The 27,246-nt window shown below is 47.6% G+C and overlaps 1 protein-coding gene across 1 annotated transcript; it reads right to left on the bottom strand.

The window, feature by feature from the left end:
- Positions 1 to 9,214: 9,214 nt before the first annotated feature.
- nptx1l (neuronal pentraxin 1 like) lies at positions 9,215 to 13,373 on the bottom strand (the record flags this gene model as incomplete). Its single annotated transcript, XM_084488705.1, has 5 exons — positions 9,215 to 9,436; positions 10,226 to 10,405; positions 10,951 to 11,195; positions 11,803 to 12,016; positions 12,900 to 13,373. 5 exons carry the CDS (start codon positions 13,371 to 13,373, stop codon positions 9,215 to 9,217), a joined length of 1,335 nt encoding a protein of 444 aa, XP_084344831.1.
- Positions 13,374 to 27,246: the final 13,873 nt, after the last annotated feature.

Here is a 27,246-nt window from a genome sequence, read left to right as displayed (position 1 = left end):
AAATAAAGATTTGTCTGTTCATTAATGTTTTCATTTTTTATACCCTCCCACTCCGTCCCTGTCGCCACGGGAACCATGTGAGCAGCTCTTTTGTAGTTTTACGCTTTCATTCGCCTGATGCGCTCTGCAGCTGCCGCATGCACACGGACACAAACAAACACACAGGCACGCACACACCTAGACACACAGACACACACACAGACAGACACTCATCCGGGCTGTGACCCAGCAAAGAGAGGCAGTGGTTTCGGTGTAATTGGCGTCTGTATGTTCCAAGCGTGACTCACCAAGGTCATACAGTGTGTGTGTTTCAGTGGTGTGAAGGGTGTATGTAGGAGTGTGAGATGATGATCCCCTCGCTCTCTCTCTCTCGCTCTTTCATATATACCTGGCAGTATGTGATCAGGGACAAAGCAAAGTCCTCTTTCAGCATCATGTGACGTTGGATTGCGCAAAAACAACCAAAGTGGTTACAGGTCAGCGCCGGGGATGGAGCCCAGACCCTCACTCCCCCTCACCATTAGGGGGTGAGAGGGCCTGGGTTCCATCCCTGGAGCTGACCTGCCCCCAGCCTCCCCTCCCCTCCAGCCTCCCCCTCCCATCCCCTCCAGCAGCACCTCCCCTCCCCTCCCCCTCCCCTTCCGCCTCCCCTCCCCCCCAGCCTCCCCTCCCCTCCGCCCCACCCTCCCCTCCTTCGTCTCTCTTTGGTCATTTCCCGGAGGAATCAGAGAGGTTCTTACCGTAAGGTCTACCAGAGAGACTCGTTGTGTGTCTCTTGAAGTCGGCACCCATGCAGCGGGGGGGGGGGGGGGGGGGGGGGGGGGGTTCTGCGTCCTTCTGGATAAAATGCTCCACTCCTCTCTGCTCACTCCTGTGTTTATATAACCAGGCTGGCCGCCGAGCTCTGAACCGAGCCCCCCACCCGGCCCCCCAGAGGAGGAGACCGGGAGCACACACCGCCTCCGCCACTGTTCCGCCCGTCACTGTGGATTAAGGACGACTCCAACGCTCCCCGCCGCAGCCCGCCGTCGTGTCCCCCACGGGGAGACAAACCCACCGCTCTGCAGTATTAATGAAGCACTCCCAGGCTTTCTGAATGAGACCAAACGGCCACTGAACACTGGGCAGCCAACTGCGCTGTTCGGTCTCTCCGCCTTCAAAGGTGGAGAGACTTCAAAGGTGGAGAGGCTGAACAGCCCAGGGACTGTTGACTGTTCATTTGGCTGTTCGCTCTCTCCACCTTCAAAGGAGTAGAGAGTGAACAGCCCTGTTCTTGTCCTTTCATCTCCGCCCAAACGTTCTGGGGTTGAATCCCCATCCCATATCTTCATATCTTCATTCATGTATACTACTAGTACTGATGTAGTACTGGCTGTAGGGGTTAACTGTATACTGTGGATGTGTATTATTGAGCCCCATCCTCACCAGCCGACTCAGTGAACCGTGCAGAGTGGTAGGGTTGGGATTTACACTTGATGTCACGAGAGGGAAGATCTGGTAATGGCGAATCAACCTCAAATGGTGCTAAAACAGGTGTCCTTAAAGGACACAGTATTTTGAACATTGAGCCCCCTTTCTGGTTTGTCTAGGATGAAAAAGAGTGGTTGACACAGAAATTTTGTCTATTTCTGACGTGTTTTATTTGGCATTTTGTAAATCCATTGATTTCTGTTGGAAGACTCTTTGCTCGTTGACCAGAAACGGAAAGGGGGGCTGGTTGTAGTCTTTTCACTCGGTTGTAGCCCTACTGTTGAGACGGAGAACCGAGCGAATAGACTACAACCAGACGTAAACAACCCCCATTTCCGTTTCCGGTTTTGGTTTCTGTTTCAATGGGATTTACAAAATGCCAAATAAAACACGTCAGAAACTGTATTTCACTACGATACTTGATTTGGAACATCAACGAACACCACTAACCACTCGGTGAGTTGTACATTCTGAAAACGAACGTTTAAGGTTGTTTTAAGGACAGGTTTTTGAATGCCCGTGGCCAGCTGTTCTGAAGCAGGCAGGGGTGATTCTAAATGAGCCAAATACCCGAGACACGACCAATAGTCAAAATTTCGGTGTCAACCACTCTATTTCATCCTAGAAAAACCAGAAGGGGGCTCAATGTTCAAAATACCGGAATTGTCCTTTAAGTCTTTATTAATGAACTGTTTGTGTAGTAGAGGTGTGCTTCTTTGGCAATTTAACATCTGTAAACAGACTGAGCTGTCAATATCAACAGCTTGGGTACACAGGCGGAAAAAAGCAGCAGTCAGCAACAGTTCTGGTTGAAAAACCAGCCATCAATACATGCACGCACGCATGCATGCACGCACGCGCACACACATATACACACACACCAATACACACACATCCTTCCTATAGCCCTCCCTGAAGTCCGCTGACAGTCCGTTCTGTGGATCATTAAACCTGAGAAATGTCCTCTCCCTCCCTTTCCCTCCGCTGTCAGCATGGTCTTCTCTAACTACCGCCCTGGCTGAGGTTCAGCCCATACACACCCACACCTGAGTTCGCCTCTGCTCCCCAAACTACTGGGAACAGCCCTGGCTCTCCCATCCAAATAACTCTCTCGCGTTCTCTCCCTCTTCCTCTCTCCCTTCCTTCCTCATTAACATGTTTCCTCAGACAGCCTCCTGCCCTGGGAAGTGGACTCAGAGATGTGGGTGTGGGTGTGAGTGTCTGTGTGTTTGGGGGGGTGGGTCGGTGGGTGGGTCTTGTTCTTTCTGCTGAAACGTTAGTTAAGGACAGTGAGAAAACGTGAAGAGGAAGCCATTATCCTCTCTCCCTCTTACACTCTCCCTCCCTTCTCTCTCTCTCTCTGTCTGTCTGTAATCTTTGTCTCTTTAGTCTTTCTCAGTCTCTCTCTCTCTCTCTCTTTCTCTCTCTCTCTCTCTCTCTCTCTCTCCCTCTCTCTCTCTCTCTCTCCCCTCTTAATTATCCATCCAAATTTGTCTTGATCTTTCCTTTTTGATCTTCCCGTTTGAAATAAATGGACAATTTAAATCCTTTGAAAATGATAAAGCAATTTTGGATGTGTGTGTGTGTGTGGACACATGAATTGGTGCTAAATTGTCAACGGCCACCACATAGCATTTATATGTGAATAAAGTTCACAGTCCAATGATAACTGATCAGTCGTCATGGAGCAATCATGTTGGCTGTGTTGCTGTCACTGAAGGATCATTATGGAGCTGCTCTCTATGTGTGTGCGGTGTGCAGTGTGCATTCTTCTCAAACCCAACGAGTAGAGCCAGGGACCACAGACTAGAGATGACTGAGGTGGTCTTGATACAGTACTGTACTAATCAGCATAGGTGATTATGCGGTCATCATCTCTGTCCTCATTGGACGGTGGCTTAACAACCTTCAGGCCCAGGCGTCAATTAGCAACACGTGATCTGGTAATGACCCGTTTAAGCGGATTAGCTCATGGGGTCGTTTTTCTTCCTTCAAAGGGGTGTTGATTTAGTAACGTTATAATCAGAGCAGATAGAACAGTCGTTTTCAGGACCCCATTATTGTAATGAAGTTGGCCAATCAGACACTGGGAGCATTTTGGGGAGCGTCGTTTAGGGATTCCTTTAATCTTAGTTTAATTTAGTCATTTATATTAGTATTATATTATCAGTATTTTTCACAGTGAACCTTGTTTACATCTCAAATTGTTCTGTTCGAATAAGGGATAGTAAAAAGACTATACCCAACTTCACAAAAAGATTTAATTTGATACTGCAGGGGTATATAAAATAATATCCTAAATAATATATTTTAAGAATCCTTACTTCATACAGTATACCTCCCTGATGAAGTTAACCTGAATCTATTCATCCATCAAACATCTACCCCTCCACCTTCCATTCATCATACATCTATCAACCTCTTCATCCACCCACACTGACCTGGTGTGTAAGGCTGTGACACACACACACACACACACACACACACACACACACACACACACACACACACACACACACACACACACACCGCTGAGGGCTTCCTGCTCATTAGTGGTACGGGGACAGGACAGGACCGTGCCACTGTTAGCGGCTAGCGGTTAGCTTCTGTATGCGCAGAGCCAAATCCATGATGGGAGCTCTGGGGTCCAGACAAATCCTCCTGACCCCCTGACTCTCTGCCAGGGGTCCGGAATAATCCACCAGCTACTTTCTACTACAGTATTATACTTTAGCACAGCACTGAGGCCATAACGCCTGATTAGTGATGTAGGGGATGACTTTCACCTCAAGGTTTTACTCCCTTCTGTTCCTCCCTCCCTCCCTTCCCTCCATTCTATCTTGCTTATATCTTACTCCTTCTGGGGGAGAGACATAGTTTATGTTCACTAGAAGTTGGTAACTGCCTCCAGTTTTCGGTTTGTTTTTACCCCCCAAAAAAGTAAACCATGGGGCTAACTAGACCGGAATTTAGCTGAACTTAATAACTTTCACAACCACCTCACAGACTGTGGCGTGTCTGAGCTCCTGTCCAGCGTTATAACAGAGGGACAGAGAGAACCATGGGAGGGGACAGGAGTCTCTCAGCCATGGAGGTACAGCAGGGGAGCAGGGACAAGGCCACACCCCACCCGCGTGGCTAACCTTAACCTAACCTGAGCAGAACCTCACTGTTACATAGCTAATCCTACCACGCTTATGCTTATAAGCAAAAGTTATCTAATTAATTTATTCGCTAAAACAAAGCTTATCCTCGTGACTAATTTATGACTCCCAAAATATATCCCTTAATATATTTTTTTTTTGTGCATGGCAAGCACGTGTGTGTGTGTGTGTGTGTGTGTGTATGAGTTTGTGTGTGTGTGAGTGTGAGTGAGTGAGTTTGTGACTTTGTGTGTGTGTGTGTGTGTGTGCATCTGCATGTGTGCGTCTGGGTGTGTGCGTGTGTGTGTGTGTGTCTGAGTGCAGTTTGTTTTGTGCCGTTGCCTGGACGCTTGTGTAAAAGCTTATTTTATAAGCACTCCACTTTCCCAGGATGCATTGTGCCATCAAACAAAAGCTGTGTGCAAGTCTCATTACGGCCGGTGTGCAGAATGTACCGCATCGACTCGATGACAAAACCGCTTCCGTCCTCGGCTAGTTGGAGACATACAAGTTGTTTTGTGACTCTGTGTTCCGGAGATTAGATTAGCCGCAGAACTCTGAAAGGCGTCGTGCTGAAAGGGAGCCCTCCTACTCCTCGCTTTGTTGGTTTTTTGTTGTTGCCTCAAACACATTTACACACGCACACACGCACGCACCCTGAAATGTGTCAAAATCCATTCTAATCGTCCTCTGAAGTGTTAATACACTAACATTTGCAATTGGAGGTTACACACAACTAACACACACGCATCCACACACCCAGATTTGTGCTTGAGACACCACAAGGCTTCAAACTTCTACTGTTAAGGTGGTAGTCATCAGGTGTGTGTTTACAACCTCAGATAACCTCAGCCTCACCTGAGCCAAGCAATGGAACCATCTGGACTACTACACAGTAGAGGCCCACAGGGGAGTATAGACTCCTGCTCCCAGCATGCGTTGTAATCCCCTCAGACTGTTCACTACTGTTTAGTCACTTGGCTCTCACCCAAAGTGACTCTCAGTGAATTCAGATACAGGTCGTTAAGGAGCAGGTAGTGGGGACAGACTTCTAGCTCAAGGATGGGAATTGAACCTGGTATCCTTAGTAAAGCGAATAAAACTACACACACTGTCCAGACCGCCTCAGATATCACAAACCGCTGCCGAAGTCAAGCCGTTATCAATGCTTAATTAAAACGATTGATGCTTGTGTAAAATACATCTATTCTTGTTAACAATAATGAACATATCTTGTGAGTGTCGTGTATTGATTTATACCACGAGGACGACCACAATATGTGATTTATTAACAAGCACAGCTGAGCGCTCCAAAGCGCTCCAAAATGATCACTCCCTCTGGGGGTAATTTAGTGCTTGTTAGCATGACATCTGCTAGGTTACGAGCTACTCCAGGCTGGGACGACTCACTCAGGTATGGAGGGGTGAACACCAGCTGCTGGCTGCTTGGGTGACTGGTTTGGTGGCTGGTTGAATGGTTGGAAGACTGCTTTGGTGGCTGGTGGCTGGTTTTGGGGTTTGCGCACTGATTTGCTGACTGGTTTGGTAGTTGGTTGGATGGTTGATTCATTTGGTGACTGGTTTGAAAGCTGTTAGTCTAGCTATAGATGCACCATCTGGTTGACCTTGTGGTTTGGTTGGTTCGGTGACTGGTTTTGTGGATGGTTGACTGGTTTTGTTGATTTTTACCGGATTATTGATGTCCTGAGTGGTTACTGGATGGCTCTGTGATTCCAGCGATGAAAAGGTGTATGCAGCCATAGACCGCCACAGCTAGTAGTGCCTAGCTGGCTCACTGTCTGGCTGGCTCACTGTCTGGCTGTCTGTTACAGCCTGGTGATGTGGAAAGGAACTCCCCCTGCTGTGTAGGAATCTATTATTCACCCCTGGGCCTGGCAGCTATAGAGCCAGTCATGGCGCAGCCCCGCGCCAGACGCCCCCTGTCATTCTGCCAAGATCCACCAGCCCCCTCCCCCCTCGGTGCCCCGCCCTACTGCCCTGAGACCCACCAACTAAGAACCTCTCTGGGTTGAGCTTCCCAAATGAATTCAGGAGACTGGGAGCTAAAGGTCAGCCCTGCCAGACCGGAACGTTCTGCTCTCCAACACTGATGCTCCTAATGCCTCACGCGGAGCATTAAGAGAGACGGGTGGGGGGGGGACTCTTAGGTTCAACTCTTGTGCTGAGGCCAGGAGAGAAGGCATGGGGCAATGGTGATGAGTTTATTTGTATTGCAGCCTCTCTCTCTGTCTCTCTCTCACACTCTCATTCTCTCTCTTACCTCTTACTGTCTCTCCCTCTCACTCTCCATCTCTCTCTCTTACCCCTTACTCACTCTCTCTCTCTCTCTCTCTCTTTCCTCTTACTCTCTCTGTCTCTCTGTCTGTCTCTTCGGCAATAGTGATGAGCTTATTTGGATCGTATCCTGCTAGCCCGTTAAGATAGCAGGGGAATACTTTTGAAACTCCTGCAGGTGAGACTCTGTGCTACTTTACACATCGACCCCTCAATCAGTTTCTCACCTCGTCCGGTCTTCTGGACGTCCTTGCACTTAAAAATAGTACTTTGTGTAGAATGTTATCCTAGCTATCTTTTTTGTATATGGGGAATGGGTTAACCTAGTGATTGTTAGTGTTTGGCACTTGGTTCTATGAACATCCTTACTGTACCAACAGAGCGATATATTGTTGTTTCTATTCTTCTGACAATACTTATTGTAAGACGCTTTGGATAAAAGCGTCTGCTACATGCCCTAAATGTAAATGTGAATATTAGATTGTATAATATTATAAGGATTCCCATCAGAGCAGGCTGGCACGTAAGTGTACCTGTATACCTTTAAAACAGTAATAACCCAGAATGCAGTGCAACACAGGTCACACAACCGGGACCTCATCGCTTCTGTAACGACGTGCTGGAGGTCAAGAATGCCTGGAGGAATGGGAAGAAGATAGATGAACCTACGCAAAAGTAGTGTGTGTGTGTGTGTGTGTGTGTGCGAGATTCATTGATTGTATTCTCTTAGATCTCACCACCAGGGTCACAGGTTCAAATCCAAGAAATAACAATGCAAGGATGACCGTACAGTATCTCTCTCCCACACACATGCACACTTGTGCATGCACACACACACACACACACACACACACACAAACCCATATACACACACACACACACAAACATGCACACACAGACACACATTTTAAAATGTTGACCTGTATTGACCTCTCTGTTCCTTTCTCTTTTACTATAATAGTCACACTCAAACATAAGCACTCATCCTCTTTCTCTCCTCCCTCCTCTCTCTCTCTACCCCCCCACTCCCACTCTCTCTGAAACACTCTTAAACCGATAAGTCTTTTATTTTTGCATTTTATTATAAAATTAGAACATTTTTAATCTCCAAGTCTCAGTGCAGCCATGCGTGGATCATGAAACAATACGGTACAAAACCCAGACCGGGCGTGTCCGCAGTCGTAACCACGGCGACTCGGGGGCGGAGCTCCGGTCAGGAGGGCGTGTTTCATGCAGCTCCTCCCTGTTCACCTCACCACCCACCTAAAGTACAAACTCCAGCCCCCGTACGGTGCCGGACCCCCGCAGGGAACAATGAAACTAGCTTACTTTTTAAATCAACTCTAATTCTTTATCTTACAAACTGTCACGTTGCTCCGAGAATCGTGTTTTTTTTTTTTTTTTTTCTCAGATAGAAAAAAATAAAGACAAATTCACAGAACAAACCAAACGGAAACACTGACGGCGAACAGAGACTGCAGACGATGGCGGATGCGCGGCGTTGCGTCCACGGCCCAAAGGCACTCTTTGTCGGCTTCCGTACGTTGGCAAGACACCGCTGTCACGGAACCACTGAAGCTTGGGGGGGGGGGGGGGGGGGGGGGCGGTCGACAATGGAAAGCAGTGGAAAAGCATGGCCCGCCCGCCTCTCTCTCCCTCCCTCCATTGCGACCTACATTCTACCAACGGTTTCTACCGACGGTTCCTTCTGTCAAATGTCTCCGTGAAAATGTCCGGGCCGGCCGCAACGGCAAAATAACTCAGGACCAGGAGGAGGAGAAGAAGAAGAAGAAGAGGAAGAAGAAGAAGAAGAAGAAGGGAGGGATGTGCGCCGTCTGAGTGCGGGGAACCCAGGCGGTCCGCCTCAAACCTGGGTCTGTGATGGCGGCACAAGACCACCGGCCGGCAGTTTTGTCAGGCCGATTACCGCGGTCACTGACGGTTACCAGCGGCTTGACTCCAGAACGGAACCCGGGACCGGTCGGAACCGCTTCTCGTCAAAGGCCCACCGTGTGTCAAAAATCCACTTCCTGAAAATCCTCATTTTTTTTCGAAGCCAAAATATAACTCTAGTATCAGGTGTCCTCAGTTCACCAGAGAACTCTCCCGCACGCCCCCAAAGTCAGAACCGGACACCGAACGTCCAACTGTCCAACTCTGAAAAAGTGAAACCGTCCAACTGTTCAACTGTGGCTAACAATGACAACGGTGGCTCTGATTACCCCCCCCCCCCCTCCTCCCCATGTCCTCATTGGCTGGTCAGACCCCCAGGAGGGAGAGGGAGCGTGTGTCTTGGGGTCCCCGGTTCAGTTGAGCTGGCGGCAGGCTTCGAAGGTCCACTTGGAGGCGCCTCCGTAGACGTCCAGGCTGGTCTCCAGCCAGGAGAAGACATTGCCCACCTGGGCCTTGCTGCTGCATGTGGACAGGTTGTAGATCTCGCCCACCGACAGCTTGCGGTCCCACATGTGGAAGTTGGCCAGGTCGCCCACAAAGGCCTGAGTGGCGTCGAAGCCACCGCCGTACGTGTCCTGGAACAGACCGGGGGAAGAGGAGTTAAACACGGATGGAAAGTTCCCTTTAGAAGGCTACGCACCTGGACTCTGCGTAGCCTCCCCCCCTTACCTCTCGCAGACCACTCTTACACACTTATAGGAAGAGGTCCGAGTATACAATCCCTCGTGTGACACATTTTTTGTGTTATCAAGACGACCAGATGTCACTGAATTTGTGACTTTTGCAGACTTTTGTCACGTTTAGAATCTCTGATGCGGCGTAAGGCTTAAACTTTACTGTGGAAGCTATTGGTGAAGAGGTATGATTGGGCAGTCAGGAGTGTGTTCATCTATATGGTAAATTATGTTAAATGACGTGTTCTGTGTGAGTTCTCCTGAGGATTTTGATCGAAGAGAATGTCCTTGAGTTTGGTTTTTTTATTTGAAGGATGTGGAGTCATGGAACTCCAGTGGGAGTTTATGGAAACATAGTTTTTATAAAGAATTTACAATTAGCATACTTCATTTCACATTGCACACATACACATGAGCCTCATGGGAGATGAGAAAGTGAATTGAATCAGGGAAAAATGGCTTGATGGCTTTTAATATAAATCATGTCAGAGACTGGGTGACGTTTAAAAGATTTCCCTTGATGGTAAAATCTTTCAACAGAGGAGTTAAACGTGAAATGGGAGCTAGAAAGTTACAAACTCAATCAGAAGTAACCAAGAAAAAAACGTTAAGAAACTCATTAATTTTATTAAAAATATGTACTTAAATTAGAATCTAATTAAAAGGCATTAAATGAAACTGGGGCATTACCTGCTCTTGGCCCAGGATGAGTAATCCCTGCGGTTTGATTGGATGATACGGGGCCAGGTTCTCGCCACTGCCCCTCATAACTCCGTCCTGGAACGCCTCCCACACGCCGTCACGAGTCGTCCACGTCACGCAGATGTGGTGCCACTTGCCGTCGTTGATGAGGAACGGCAGCTTCGCGACCTGCAGCGTTTAGAGCGTCGAACCTTTCAATTAATGCGTCATGGTGAATCTGGATGCTCCAGTTTGTGCCATTTCTGCATCAGTTTATGGTGGAAAGGTCTTGATTTATGTCAAGGAAAACACATACAACGTAGGAAACTGAATAGCTTAATGTCTATGAGATGTTCTGTATTTTAGAAACAAAATACCCCACAAAATAAAAGCAGTATTAAATAAATAACATGAGTGACGAATTATAAAACCAAACCACAAGGTCAACCAGTAAAATGAATTATAAATACAATATGTACAAGGTGCAAGTGCATTCGGCAACACTGAAGATAGAACCTATTTAATGACTATGAATTATTAAATAATAAAATTTGATCCCCGCCCCCCCCCCCCCCCCCATGCCAAGGGCCGGGCCTGTCTCCCACCGGGAGGATCCATTTATGCTGTGCGCAATATGGTCCAATGTGGAAGGCCTACTCTTAACGTAATCCCTCAGGTCCATCACGTTGTGAGTCGGTCTAACGTCAGCCAAACCAAGCGAGACAGGGTCTTACCTTGTCGTTAACAAGCAGCTCCATGGGGTTGTTGCCCCACTCGATCAGCACCAGCTCGTTGGCCTGTCCGGGCACCGCGTAGGAGAAGGGCGTGCCCACGCCCGGGGACGCGTTGGACTTGAGCCACATGCACACGGTGAATGCGTACATCTCCGGCAGGCTCTTCTTCACCTTGGCGTACATGTAGTTGGTCCTCAACGGGAAGGTGAGCTGGAACTTGTCCAGTGGCCGGTTCTCTCGCTGTCCTGGAACGGACAAAGTTGGAGATGGATTCCCTGGAGTTGTGGCGCTTTTAAGCTTTGACTGCTGCCGTAATTATCAACGGATAATTCATAGGAGGATTTATAGTTTATAAAGGATTTTAGTTTATAGGAGGATTTTATAGAGTATAAAGTGTGCGGGTTTAGGGGATGTTTGTGTTACACAACATGTGTGTCATACAAATATACCCTAAACTCGCACACTTTATGGTTTATAAGTCACGCACTCCACTGATACAACATGTGATATATTTGTGTTATTTTACACTGCGTAATATCAGCGGATTGGAGGATTTATAGACAATAATGCGTGCGGGTTAATGGGATGTTTGTGTAACACAAACACATCGATGCATACATCAGGCGGTGTCTTTCATAACTGATCAACTTTAATGTATCTATTTATGTATTCACTTATTTTGCTTTCTTTAATTTCTTGCTTTTTATTTCTTAGAAAAATCGTTAATTTATTTATAAGTCTTGTAGCGTTTAATTGAAGTTAATTGCGTTTAATCTAGTATCCATATCATTATTGAGTCGTTGAGTCCGGGGGAAGCCCCCCCACGCCCCGCCCACCCACCCACCCACCCACCTTTCTCCAGGTCGGTGATCCTCTGGTGCATGGACGTCAGGGTGGTCTCCACGCGGCCCCGCTGCGCCGTCTGGTTGCGCAGCAGCGTGGGCTGCCGGCCCTCCTCCACGCTGTTGACGCGCGACAGCACCTGGCGCTCCAGCTCGTCGATCTTGGTCTGGAGGAGGTCCTTCAGGCTGGACGCCTGGCCCGAGCTGTTGCTCCGGCTGAACTGCTGCAGCCGGGAGGGAAAAGGAACACACTTTGTTTGGTTGTTGTGTTGTAACCGGAAGGTCGCTAGTTCGATCCCCGGCTCCGACTGTGTGCCGAGGTCTCCCTGAGCAAGGCATTGAACCCTATCTGCTCCCGAGGAACCAACTTTTTTGTTATCTCACGGGGCGGCATGTGGCTCAGGGGGTAGAGCGGGTTGGCTGGTAACCCGTTGCTAGTTCGATTCTCGGCTCCTCCTAGCGGAGGTGTCAAGGTGTCCCTGAGCAAGGGACCTCACCCCGACTGCTCCTGACGAGCTGGCTGTCGCCAAACATTCGCCTATTCATGCACACGTGTGCATGGATTAATGTGTGTACGTGAATGCTTTGAGTGGCAGCAGGTTAGAAAAGCGCTTTATAAATGCGGTCCATTCAATGAAACGCGCACGTGCGTGCATCAGATGTTGGCGCGCGTGCCCGTCACATATTTACGGTGATCGGTAAATAATCCGCGGGAGAGGACGGCGGGAGATAATGGCGGGATTAACGAGCGCAAAGAACAGCTCTCGTTCCACGGATCATGCGGCAACTCAAACTAAACGCAAACAAATCAAAAAAAAAAAAGGCGCTGGTTTGAAGCTCTGGACGTTAATGGGGACGTTGAAGGTGATATTAAATCTGCCTTAAAGGGGACATTAAATGGGACATTAAAGGGGAAGTTAAAGGGTTTGTGTTTAAGTGTGAAAAACCGTTTCAAACAAGATTCACCGGTTAAACAATAAACCTGATCCGGTGGATATATATCCTACATGCGGTACGATGTCGCACCGTACACTAATTTCGGAGTCCCGCTCCAACTTAAGCTGACTGAGTTTAACGGGTCTATCAGCCGGTGAGCGCGTGCTGTACCTCCAGGTTCTCCAGCCTCTGCTTCAGCGACTGCAGAGTCTGCGCAAGCTGCGTCAGGGTGTCGGACGGCCCGCGCGACACGTGGTCCCCCATGGTGTTCTTACTGCCCCCCGCCGGGTCTTTTCTCCGGCCGCCTCGCGCGTCCCCGCCGCCCCCGGGCTCCGCGCCCCCGCTCTGGCTCTCGCAGCGCGCGAGCTTGGAGGTGAGCTCGCGGATGGTCTCCTTCTGGTTGATGATGGTCTCCTTCTGCTGCAGCACCGTCTCCCGCAGCTGCAACACGGTGGTCTTCAGGTCGTCCCCTGCCGCCGCCGCTGGCGGCACGCTGTTGCGCACCGTGCCTGCGCATATGTCCATATCCTTGGGCACGCTCGTGCAGATGAACTGCGTCTGTCCTCCTTGCGCCGAAGTCTTCGCGAGCAAAAGCGAGGAAAACAGGAAAAGTCTCCAGTACATCCTGTCCCGCGCGAGCTGCATGCTGGCGGGAAGTCGCCTCGCGCCGGGGTGCGTCCGGTTGGGTTAAGTTTTGGGGCTCGTGGTTGTCGGTGTTTGCGGTGCAGAGCGCGGAGTGAAGAGCGCGTAGGTTTTCAGCACCACGGAACTGTCCCCGTTCGCGGTGCGCGCCCTCAGTTTATATACCGCGCGCGAGGGCTTCTGCGCAGAGGCGCCAGTCCGCTGCGTCACGGCAAGAGAGCACCGGGGAGCCGCACTTCCCTTCTCTGTAATCCACTTGGCAGCGTCACGCGCTCGCACGCGCAAACGCACACGCGTGCGCGCACACATGCACGCACTTTCGTGGACTCAAGACTCGATTTTCTCCCTCCCCGTGTACCGCCTGCCGTTTCTTGCCTGGTGAATATTTAATTGTCCGACTATTAAAGAGTTGTCGGTTCCCATCCCACCTGAACCACGGCTGAGTTCAATGTGGCCGATAAAATGTCAAATTATGTCCCTGCTGGCGTTGAGAGCCTAAACGTTATTGACTAGCTGCTCTGCTCACTCTCTCTCACCTTTCTGCCCCTCACTCTTCTCACTTAAGGTTTTCTGTGTTTCGGCGATCCATAGAAATATGGTTGTTATCATTTTAATAATTCAGTTGCTGATGTGATTGGAGCCATCTGTAGGCGCTGCCATCCATTATTCACAACAAGCATTCACATCGTCTCTGTTGCCAAGTCTGCTCTTATTCAGTTAGTCCGTGTGGGTAAAGTATGAAAGTGTGAAAGGGTTTCTCCTAATTCTGAGTGTTGTTGACGGGGGATTGAGGGAAAGCTAAGAAAAACTAACATGGGAATCTGACGAGGCTTGGAAGCAACAGTATCTGACCAATAGACGACTGGTATTCTGACCAGACTCACTGACTGTGTGTGTGTGTGTGTGTGTGTGTGTGTGTGTGCGTGTGTGCGTGTTTGCTTGTGTGTGCATGTGCATGTATGCATGTGTGAACAAGCGCATGTGTGTCTTTGTGTCTGTGTGTATGTGTGTGTGTACTTGTATGTGTGTGTATGTGGTTGTTTGTTTGGTTGGTGGTTGACCATAATAGTATAGCATAGTGCTCAACCAATTAGAACAGTTTCATGGTATGAACTGGGATTTAAACTCATCATTTATCTTTTTATTTAGTTTGGTGTTTATTTTTTTGTATTGTTTATTTTCTTGTGTTTTAGCGTGATCTCACCATACATTGAATGCCGTAGAATTCAGTGAATTCATTGAATTAGTTTTAATATTTATTCATTGTGTATTGTCTCATGTTTCTCACACATGATGTTAATGGATGTGCAGAACAGTATAGAGTAGAGTATAGGCCCAACAAAATCACAGAACACGTCTGATGTGATGAGGTCACGTGTCTGTGTGGATTAACCACAATGCATTGCTTCAGAGTTAATTCCACTTTTGAACGGTTATCCGTAAAGGTATTTTAGCAATAGTTTAGTACTTCCTACAAACTTCTCAGAGTTATCTCGAGTGGAGGTTAAAGAATCCAAATAACAATAAATGCAATAAATAATTTCATAGCAGATTATCTAACTCTACGACATCATCTGTAATATGAAAGGAAGGAATCTGGGACATTTTAAAAATGTTATCAATTCAACAAACGATTCAGAGTACAAACCCATAGCTCAAGGCCTATAGGGACCAAAGTTTGTGAGAGAGTCTGTCGCCCATCGCCTCCCTAAAGCTATTGTTAGGATTCCCCAACTGGTTTACAGGAACATTTTATAATTGATAAGATCGGCCAATCACTCCGCTGCGTCTCGAGTTAGCAGCGGCTAACAATAACATCTTCCTTTGTATTCTGTTGTTACCGTAAACACTGTTAGAACAGTCTGTACTGTAACAATGCACTCTTTGTGTTTCTGAAAATCTCAACAAATATGGCAAAAAAGTTTCAGAAATAAATTATCTAGCGTAGCTTTAACAAACGTGTTAATTAAAAATAAGCATAATCGCATTTTAATTTGGACATGAGAGGAGGCCCACACAGCCGGAGACGTGAAGTGGCTCATTCAACCCTCGACCCTCTCAGACGCAGCGACTTACCGCTGACAAAACAACAGCCATCGCTGCTAAGTCTGGTTAGCTTCATTAAGAATTAAGGGCTTTCCACACTAGCTAGCTCCACAACAGTCCTGAGTTTAGAGAGGAGCTCTCTTCTCCTCCTCCTCCTGCCTCACTTTCTCCTTAGCAACCTCAATAATACCTCATTCTTTCTGTTTGCCTCTCCTTCTACTGCTTCTGCTCTCCTACAAACAAAACAAAACACACAAAAACACACAGACACAGACGCACGGAGAGACAGAGACACACTAAAACACAGACACAGAGACACACAAACACACAGACACAGAGACACACAAACACACAGACACAGAGACACACAAACACACAGACACAGAGACACACAAACACACACAAACGCACACCATTCACCGGACATTCATTTCAAGGACTAGCCCTTTTCTCTGTTGCCTTCCCACTTTCTTCCTGGTGAATTAACAACTTATTCTTTCTGTGTGTCAAGAGTTCACCGTGAATCATCAGGAAATCGACCATGGCCCCCAAAAGAAGGCGTTGTTCTCTTCTTGTTTTTACGACGCCTCTCTCCTCATCATGTGTCACGGTGCATGGATAAATAGTATTAATAATCACCGGGGCGGGCTGTTGTGTTGTGTTGTGTTGTGTTGTGTTGTGTTGTGTTACTGAGGCGTGATGACAGCCTACATGCAGGAGAGAGACTCATCAGTCAGGCTGAGAGGCCGGACCTCCCCACCCAGGGTCCAGACCGCGTCCTGGAGCCCGGGGGGGAGGGACCGGGCCCCGTCTAGGCTCCATTTACCCCCCGCGGTAAGCAGCATCTCCCAGCAGAGATCAATGGAGGTAATCGGGAGGGCTGGCACCCTGCCTGGATCCTCTCTCCTTCTCCTCCTCTTTCTTTGTTTCCCACTGCTTCTCTCTCACTCTTTTCTCTCACTCTTTTCTCTCCCACACACTCCTTTCGCTGTTCCTCAGTCTCGGTTTTTTTCTTTCCTTCTTTCTTTCCCCCAGTCTCTTTTTTTCTTTCTACATCTCTCTCTCTCTCTCACTCTCTCTCTCTCTCTCAGTCCGTCTCTCTCCCCTACCCTCTCTCCCCCCCCCCCCGCCTCTCTCTCCCTCTCTCCCCCACTACCCTCTCTCTGTAGCTCCCTGTAACACCTCAGCTCTCAGCCCCTAATGAGCCCTCTGTCAACCTCTGTGTTTGGCGGGGGTAATGGCGGCCATGTAAGCTTGAAGTTCCAATGGCGGACGCCAGCCTCAACTCTCCACTTCCACTCATTAATTATGACATGCGTCGTTCTTCAGTGTGCAGAGGACGGTTTGCGTCAGGCACCCTGTGGGGCTCGAGCTGACACAGAGCTGACGTGACTATAGAGGGGAATCTCGGAGAGCAGATTTTTCTGGGATTGTTTGCCATATTCCATTCCTGTTTCCCAAAGTAGGCTGAATCCTCGCAGGCACGCAGGGAAAACTAATAAATGGGTGATAGGAGGCACGCTGCGTCAGATGAAACGATGAGCCTGCGTTATGCAACCATGCAGCCGCAGAGAGAGCGCATGTGTGTGTGTGTGTGTGTGTGTGTGTGTGCATGCATTTGAGTGTGTGTTTGTGTGTAAATGTGTGTGTGTGTGTGTGTGTGAGAATGTATGTGAGTGTGATGATGCAGCCTTCCCCACCAGGTCAGTATGGGTGGATGAAGAGGTGGATGTATGTATGATGGATGGAAGTAGGAGGGGTAGATGTTTGATCGATTATTAGATGGATAGATTTATGATGGCTCTGTGTGGAAGGTAGGGCAAAAACATAGCAGAACCTTCACATTCACTTTGGTAACTTTTTAAAATACACACCAGTGACGACTTAACTATGAAGTATGTCTTCTCCTTCCAGGAGCTCTCATCTCTGCGGCTAAATGGTGAACAATCGGCTGACATTTTGGGGTCACCCAAACTTGACTTTTCAGAGAACAAGAAATGTCAAGTAACTGAGAATTTTACAATCCACCAGAGGTTAATTAACACAGAGACATTAGTACTAATAACTTATCCTCCTTGTGCAATGTTTGGGTATAAACCCCTATCTCTAAATTACATATTTTACCAATTTTACCAATTTACATAATTTATAAATCACACTTTCGTTGTCTCCCCCTCTTTCCGCTTATTGTTCACTCTTCTGTAAAACACTTTTCTTATCTCATTATTTATCTTTCCCTCTTTGTTTCACTCTTTGTTTCTCTCTTCCAAACTAATTTCTCTCTCACTCTCTCCCTCTTTCTTTCTTTCTATCTCACTCTTTATTCCTCACTCTATCACTCTTTCTTTATTTCTCTCTTTAGCACTCCTCCCTCCCTCTCTCTCTCTCTCTCCCTCTTTCTCTCTCTCTCTCTCGGTCACCAGAGAGCCGCTATGGCTCTGACTCCAGATCTGCTGGAAGCAAACATTTCTGCCGTTAATAAAACCATGACGCATCATTCTGGGGGCGTTTGTTTTGTAATAAAAAAAGCTGTGGACCGCCGCCCCGGAGCCTGGGGGGGTCTTTATGAATCACACATCAAACATTCCCCGCCCCCCCCCCCCGCCCCCCCACAGACTGGCCTGGGTATTGGATATTCAATCTCACTCTGTATTCTCCGACAGACAGAGAGTTCCGATGCCAGCGGCCTCGTGTTTTACATGTTGGTTATTACTTCTGCTGCCCAATCACCTCGCCCCCTCCCCAGCCGCTGCTTAGCTTAGCGTAGCTCCTTGTAGCGAGCGCTAAGGGTCGTTGACCGCGGGAGATTAGCTAATGAGCCTGAATGTTGACCTCTCCCGGTTGTCCTGTTGTTTTTCATTAGCAGCGATATTAATAACGAGGTTAAAATTAAATGGAAGCTGTTATTGAGCACCGCGCTCTGCATGGGTCTGAGTTGCTGTGTTTAGATCTGTTTTGGGGAGCGGGATTCTGGGGTTTGAGTAGTATGCTTGGCTTGCCGTGTTTTGGATAGTATGTTTGGATTATTATTCTTGGTAGTAGTAAAATGTTTGGCTTAGCATTTTTTGGTTAGCATGTTTTAGTAGAATGTTTGGCTTGGCATGGTGTTGTTAGCATGTCGTATGTTTGGCTAAGCATGTTTGGTTAGCATGTTCTGATTAGCATGTTTTAATTAGTATGTTTTAATCTGTATGTTTTGATTAGTATGTTTGGCTTAGCATGCTATAGTAAGCATGTTTTAGTAAATGGTTTGGATTGGCACGGTGTTGTAAGCATGTTTGAAAAGTATGTTTGAAAACAATTTCAAGAGATCGAGGCGTCTGAAGTTTGAAAGGAAGACGGTTCTGATGATGAGGTTACGATAAGGATGTTATGATTATAGGGTTGTGATCAGGAGGTTATGATGATGCTGTTAGGAGTATGGAAGTATATATTATCTTAATTTAGAGGCAGAGGCAGGTATCAGCCTCCTCACCGAAGGCTGTCTGTAAACCACATGGTCTCTGGATGAGTCACCACAGCCTCTACATCTGTTGGTATCTGATCATCCATATGTAGTGAGCTGGGAGGAGGAGAGGAGTTCAGGGGAGGTGGAGGAGGACTCGGGGGCGCAGGATGGAGGAGGAAGGGGAGAGGGAGTTGGAGAGGCACAGGTAGAGGAGAGTGAAGGAGGAGAGAGAGGGAGGGAGGGAGGGAGAGTGAACTAGGAGAGAGGTACACGGAGAGGAACAGGAGAGGGAGACGGAGGGAGAGGCAGAGGGAGTGCTGTGTAGGAGGAAACACGATCATCTCCTCCACGTGCTGCAGCAGTGACAGGAGGAGGAGAATGCAGCACGCTGCCGTCTCTTTCTACAGGGGAGGTGAGAGACATCGCAGGGCATCTCCTCCTTTACCTTTACAGCTCATCTCTGACACACAAAACCATCTCTCTCTTAACCGCTTTCTGAAAGCTTTCTTAAATCTATCTGTCTCTCTAGCTCTTTCTACCTTTATCTATTTATGTATGCTTCTCTCTATCTATCCCTGGATGAGAGAGAGAGAGTGAGTTGTGGAAGTTTGGATGCAGGTCAACAAATTCCCGCCCACCTGCTCCCTATTAGCCAATCAGTGTTCTCGGGCGGGGCGGGTAGGAGTCGTTATTGATTAACCACAATCAGGAGATGCTGAACGAGAGCTCAGCGAGGTCCGTTTACACTTGGCTAAACATCCCTACAGTCTTCCTCTGACCCGACTCAGATTGAGTCAGAGTGCTGGCCCGTTTTGACTTTTAGTTTAATTAAGGTTCCCCTCGCTGACGAGCTGGACTCTAACTGTAGGAAGCTGAGGTTCAGTGAACAGAAATCATGCAGGAAAAGTTTCTTTGACTTCTGTTCTGCTTGCAGAGAGACCGTGAGTCAAGTCGAACTAGCTACACAAAGACCAGCTGGTGCTAGTGTTCTACAGTTCTTTATATGATATTATATTTAATGCTGTTAAAGATATATATATATATATATATATATATAATAATATTATAATAAGGCTATATTTCTTCATCTTTGTAGTTGGAATAAAGTACATATTGGCCTTTTATGACACATGGTCCCACCTTAAAGGTTCCTGGAGCCCAGAGAAGGAATTAATGTAAGTTTAAGTATTACTTCAGGGAGCATTGAAGCACAAGCAATATTGTGTTGAGCTGATTTCCAGGTGGCTAGGAACCCAGAAGGCAAACGTGCTCACTTTGTGTTCAGAGTCCTGTGTTGCTGTAGGTTCTTATTGTTTCTTGTGCTTACTTTGAAGAAGCTTTCACAATATTGATTGTGTGTTCTCATAGATTCTATGCCTCACTTCACTTGTAAGTTACTTTCTCTCTCTCTCTCTCTCTCTCTCTCTCTCTCTCTCTCTCTTTCTCTGAAAAATTTTACGCCTTACTTGTAAGTTTCTTCAAAGGGATAACCTTGTTTTCTAACTAAGTCTTGTATATAACTTTTGCAACTGTATAACTATCCATACTTATTAACTGTTTTTTACCCACTTGGAGGGAAAAATGTGCAGCTTTGGTCGACTCTGATAAACAGAAATCCTATCTCCTAGGAGGTATAAATGGGGCACTGAGAGGCATGTTGATTAGGGAGGAATCTAGCTAAAAACCAGACATAACTCCCTCTCCTATTGGATTCACCAAGAACACCGTCAGGCTCGATCGGAAAACCAAAACCAAATGCTCAATTGATCATCTCTTCTGCATCGTAAACCAAGCCCAGTACCTGTGAAACCTGTTTAGTACATACAGTCACACATGTATGTATGTACTGTATGTATGTATTATGTATACATTTATTGATTATAAAAAAGCACACAGCCAGTATTCTCTCATTACATTCATCCAGATTTAAAAGATTAACTGGAAGGATGTTAATCCCGGCCATGCATTCATTCCGTCAAATCAGGAGCAAGGGCGTAGCATGAGAGCTGGGAGGCCTTCCTGCAGCCGGGCGCCACACAGGCGGGGCTTATCCGGTGGTCTTCATGGGTGGATTTATTAATGACCACCTGATTCAGGGCCAGCCCCTCTCCTCCTCCTACTATTCCGCCTACTCTTCATCCTCCTCCTCATCATCCTCTTCCTCCTCCTCCTCCTCCTCTTCGTACTATTCCTGCTCCTCCTCCTCCTCCTCCTCCTCCTCCTCCTCCTCCGACTCCTTCTCGTCCTATCCCTTTCCTCCTACTCTTCCCCCTCCTCACCTCCCCCTCCTCCCCCCTCTCTCCCCCTCCGCCCTCTCAGGGTGGGCCCTCATGCTATGGCTCAGGAGGCCTTGGACTCTGCATGGTCGGTGGGTGGGGGGGGGAGGGGTAATAATATAGTATGATGAAATGTCACAGATGGTGGTCTAGAGGGAGGCCAGGTCTGTATTGATTATTTGTTTGTTTAACACACACACACACACACACACACACACACAGGTTGTTTTTCATTATTCCGTTATTCATTCAGTCTTTCTCTCTCTCTTAATCCTCTGCTTCGCTCCCTCTTCAACCTCTATTCCTCCCCCACTTCTTCTCTCTCTCTCTCTCTCTCTCTCTCTCTCTCTCTCTCTTTATTTCTCATTCCTGGCTGCCTATAGTATCTGTCTATAAACAGCTGGTTGTGTGTGAACCACTGGCATCCATACACACACACTTATACATGCCCACACAAATTATTCTTCCAACTTCAGTTTCTAAAGTAAACACACACACAACCAACCACGCACCTTGTGTGTGTGTGTGTGTGTGTGTGTGTGTGTGTGTGTAGGTGTGTGTGTGTGTGTGTGTGTGTGTGTTTGTGTGTGTGTTTGTGCGTGTGTGTGAAACTAAAGTTGTAAGAATAATGAGGATCATTAACACATAATTATATGTACAGTGTGGGGGATGCAACAAAAACATTGAACACTGGATGCTGAGCTCTCTATCTTTATTACTCTCTCTCTCTCTCTTTGTCGCCCCCCCCCCCCCTCTCTCTCTCTCTCTCTCTCTATGTCTCCCCTCTCTCTCTCTCTCTCTCTCTCTCTCTCTCTCTCTAAATGCTTCATGGATCTTCTATGATCAGCCATTGCAGATTCTCCTCTTCCTAGTTCTTCTCTTTATTTAGTGGTGCACCAAGCAATGTACTAAGTACACACACACACACATACGCACACTCACCCACCCACAACCACACACACACACACCCACAACCACACACGCATGCACACAACCACACATGCACTCCCACACACACACACACACACACACACACACACACACACACACACACACACACACACACAGATCTGTGTCTGTGTGGTCTGTGTCTCTTCTCAGGCGAGGTGAGTGCTGCTTCTCAAGACAGCATCAATAAAACACCAGACCCCCCCTCCCTCTAAAAATAGACCTCGTTTTGCCTTCAATATTTCATCCACCTCTCCTCTCTCTCCATGTGTCTCTCTGCCGCTCGGCCCCTCTCCCTCTCCACCACCTGTCAGGGTGTCTCCCCGATTTCTGGGGTTGCAGGCCTTCAGAACATGGGTCAGTATTATGGTCTGTTCCCCCAACCCACAAAGGTCTCTTCTCATTGGTGAGAAAGGGTTCTTTCTGCCATCATGCACCTGTGGGCAGAGGGACTCGTCAGAGGACGCCGTTGACATGTTTGCCTTTGAATTCAGAATAAACCGCTTCTAGCATGAATAGATTAGTTTAACGCTGAATAGTTAAGTGGTTCGGGCGTTCTAGCTGGAATGTTCCGGGTTTGATCCCCAATGGCTGCATCTTAACCTCCAAACGTCCTTGAGGAAGATTCACCTTAACCAACCTAAACCAACCTTAAACTGCTCATCACTGGTGTGACAGTGTAACAGTACATTGTAATATCATCACTCCATGCATCATCCATTGTATTTGCATTATAGATTAAACTAACTGGACCTTTCGGGATGACACATGAATATTTAATTAATGGAGGTTTAAGACACAGTGATTCTATCAACGTGAGCCATATGTTGTCAAGGTGCGTTCACTGGTGATAATCACAGGCAATGGACATGTGATATAAATCCGTTTTTTCATCATTTCTGACGACTAAGGCTTGTTTAGCACCTCTTGGTATAGTATTGACTGTTTCTCATTCCAATTAAATTTCTTGGAGCCGTTAATGATAGTCAGTCCCCAAATAACTCTTCAAAGGGGCCATTGACAAACTTTATAGCCTCACCTTGTTAGCTCGACAACAACAACAACAGCAGCCTACGCAAACAATTCTTGGAGGAAGGCACAAGAAAACGAGGGAGAACAAGGTTCTTCATTGAATGCCGCTCCCTTCGGTCGTCATGTAAGTATTTCTGTTGGCTCGTTAGCTAGCTGCTGTGTTTTCTTCTGCAAACACCGTCCACCCCCACTTCCTCATCATGAGGGTTGTTTTAAAGCCAGAGAGAGAGCAGCCAGGGTTATGACCTGTTCTGTTCCTACTGCTCCATAAAGCACTAGATTTACCCCGATGTCCAGAGCAGGTGGGACAGCAGAGGACCATCCCCGTAAAAAGCCCATCGCCATGCAGCTGAAGCATAGATTTTAACTAGTAGCACGCAGGTGCAGCAAAGCTTTCAGTGTGAAGACTTAGCACAGCTTTTAGCTAGTAGCATGCAGATGTAGCAAAGCTTTTTGCATGTAGACTTAGCACATCTTTTTGATAGCATTTTGATATGCATATGTAACACCACTTTTAGCTAGCAGATGTAGCAATGCTTTTGCCGTGTAGACTTAGCACAGCTTTTAACTAGTAGCCTGCAGATGTAGCAAAGCTTTTTGCATGTAGACTTTTCATCTTTTTGATAGCATTTTGATATGCATATGTAACACCACTTTTAGCTAGCAGCACACAGATGGTGCACAGCATTCAGTTAGATATAGCAGAACTTTTTGCCCGAAGGGTGTGGATGTAATACATCTTTAAGCTAGCCAGCAAGGCGCAGATTTAGACCAGCCTTCTGCTGGAAGAGGCCAGAAGTAGCCCAGCTTTCAGCTAATGTCTCCCTAGTGACCCTGGCATGCTGCGCTTGACTTACAGGAAGAACTAGGACGAGCAGAGAAGTGTTCTGTCTGCAGTTATTAATTATTTATTTTCACCGCAAGTTATATAACTCTGTCCTTGGGGACCGCAGAGTTGCTGATGTGTTCTCATTTGCAGGTGGACTTCCTACGCTAGACTTAAATGACAGCTTTTCCAATGTCTGTTTGTTTCGGAAATGCCACCTGCACACGAAAGCCAGCCAATTATTCTATTTGATTCAATTTTGAAGAGCAAACCGAGCTATCATTAGAGGGAGGAAGGGGGAATTAGAGGGAGGAAACCATGAGTGTATACGGTATATGGTATATTACAGTATTTATACAATACCTGCAGGATACACATATATCAGCCATTAGTCATTAGGCCATTAGTGCAGACACCTATACTTACAGTATAGTGGATGTTACAATATATACAGTGTAGCTGAGGTGTATCATAAATTGTATTTGACTCTATATTTACACCATACTGTTATTGTGACAGTATTGACAGTGTACACTAAGCGTTAATGTGTTTATGGTTACTGGTGCAGTGCCAGAGTTCCCATCCTTCATATGATGAATCTCTGAAGGCACCAGGAGGTGATTTGTGTGGTCCTGGGACAGCCAAGCGTCCCAGAACGACATCCTACCACGTACGTAAGTGTGCTTGGTTTTGAAAAAGGGGAATCTTCGGGTCGGCTGAGCTCAGGAGGTAGAGCGAGGTAGATGTTGAGTTACCTTAGTACCCATAAGGTTGCTAGTTTGATTGCCGGCTGCTCCTAGCTGAGTGTCAAGGTGTCCCTGAGCGAGACGCCTAAACCTGACTCCAGACCAGCTGGTTGTCACCTTGCATGGTTGACACCATCGCTGTGAATGGTTGTAAGACACTTTGGATAAAAGCATCTTCAAAATGCCCTAAAGGTAAACCATGTAACCATGTAAACCACTGCGTTGCGGGCCGGATCACGATGGTCCAGGGGCCGGGTCCAACCTTGGGGCCGTATGTGGGCCATGTCGCCCTAGGTGTGTAATGTTATGATGACCTGGACGCTATGGTTGATTCAACACTAACGCCTAGATTCCACCGGGGACGTAAGCGCCGCGGAACGGCTGCGCCGCGGTCACCGCTGCTGATCGCTGCCACTCTAATCAATGAAACCATCCCCACCGGGCGCGCTGCGGCGCGTCTCAGCAGCGTCCCAGGAGCGGCGCACCGCGCCGCAGCGCTATCTTTACGCAGCACTTCTATTTTGACGCGAGCCGCTGCTGAACCGCGTCAATTTCCACAGAGCAGATCGAGCCGGGCAGGAAGTGAAATAATAAAAGCCATAGAGCATCCGGTCAATTTTCAAAATAAAACACAATACTCCGCTCATGTAGCCTATACAACTTCACATCAACATTATGTCATGACCGGTGGCACCAGGTCAGCAGTCAATCAATCAAAGGGTCTCAGAGGGTCGGCAACATGGACGACGAGAGACTTATTATCTAAGTGGAGCAACATAAAATAATTTACGAAATCAATCATCCTTTTTATAAAGACAATGTGAGAAAGGATTTCCTTTATCCACACAGTTAAAACGTTCAGGATTATCGCGTGATCTCGTGATCTCGCATGAATACGGCTGGCTCGCAAGGCAGCGCGCGCTGCCGTTACACGCCCGGTGGGGATTGACGCAGGGCACAGGACGCAGCCGTTCCGCGACACAGCCGTTCCGCGGCGCTTACGTCCCCGGTGGAATACGGGCGTAACGCTAACACCCACCAAAACTTCCAGAGCAACACAGTGTGTTTTCTATCCCATGTTTTGTAGCTGTGTTATCGGACAAGTTCCGAGGTCTTTCAAACATTCAGAGTTCTATTTATTTTAATTATTATTATTTAATCTAATTTTAAATCCGCTCAGGTCTTTTACACCCTCTGGCAACTTTTCACAGCGGATCCTAATTAAGAGATTTAACCTGTCAATCATGATCTTTGGATCATGGCCAGACTAGAATAACAAGAGCTACCGCATGTCAGGCAAACAGAGAGCGATCATCTGGAAACACAACATAGGGAAAGGGAATAATGAAAAGAGCCCACCAAGCAGTACTCCCGCCTAATGACTTCCATCTCCAGGACCGATCTGACCTGAGTTACTGGTGAGTTACTGGTGATTACTGGGATCAACTATTCAACCATCAGAGGACCTTGGTCACCAGCGGGGCCAATCGATGGGGAGCCCGGTGTGATAATGGTCTCTATACCCCAGGCATGCTCACTAATCTCTGGCCATCGATCGCGGCGACAGGGGGTAGGGGGTAGGGGGTGGATGGGGAGGGGAGTGTGTTGAACAGAAATGAAAAACGTACATTGCACCTGCTCAGTGGAGCTCATCTGAAGCGCTGGCTGCTCTTAATCACTCGTTCTTTTTCTCTCTCCATTCCCCCAGTCTATAGCTCACTCCCATCCCTCTGCTCTCGTCACTGTCTCTCTCTCTCTCTGTTCTCTATCACTCACCTCTCTATCACCCTTGCTCTCCCTCTGTACATAGTCCTGTTGCTCTCTTTCCTCTATCACTCATCCCTCTATTGCTCTCTCTCACTCTGTCCATACTACTCGTCTGTGCACCATCTCTTCTCTTCTCTTCCTGTATCACTTCCCTCATCTCCTCCCTGTCTGTCTCCCCATCCTCTATCACTCCTTTCTCCTCTTGTCCAACTGTATTGCTTTATCTCTATCCGTATCAGTCAGTTTCTCTCTCTATCTCGCTGTCTCAACTGTCTGTCTCTCCAGCTCTCTCCAAATTACACTCTTCCCTTCCCTTCTCTCACGCTCGCTCTCTCTCTCTCTCTCTCTCTCTCGACATTCAATATTCAAAGGGCTTCATTGCCATGGAAAACATACATTCACATTGCCAAAGCACCTGCTCTCTCTCTCTCTCACTTCCTGTCCCTCTCCCTCTCCATTTGTATCCCCTGTCTCCCCCTCGCCTCTCGTCTCTGCTTCCATCTCCCCAGCAGTAGCAGGCGTTCTCTCTCTCCCATCTTCCGGGGCCCTCTTTGTTCACGGCTGTCTGAGTGTGCTCCCGGCGTGGGGTTTGATACTTCTCATGAGCTCACTCCACGATTCTGTCGTAAACATGATTCGGTGCGGCGCGGGCCGCGTGTAAACATTGAGACCTGATCTAATTAGTTAGAGTCCCCTCAGTCTGTGTTGTTTCCCTGCTCTTTGTTTACCCCCATACATCCAGGGGCCCGGCGGGCAGCTCGGCTGGGGACCCCGGCCCCTCAGGGAG

The sequence above is a fragment of the Micromesistius poutassou genome, assembly GCF_964030765.1.
Source record: "Micromesistius poutassou genome assembly, chromosome: 1".
NCBI lineage: Eukaryota > Metazoa > Chordata > Actinopteri > Gadiformes > Gadidae > Micromesistius > Micromesistius poutassou.
This window is presented reverse-complemented; position numbering and strand designations above follow the sequence as displayed.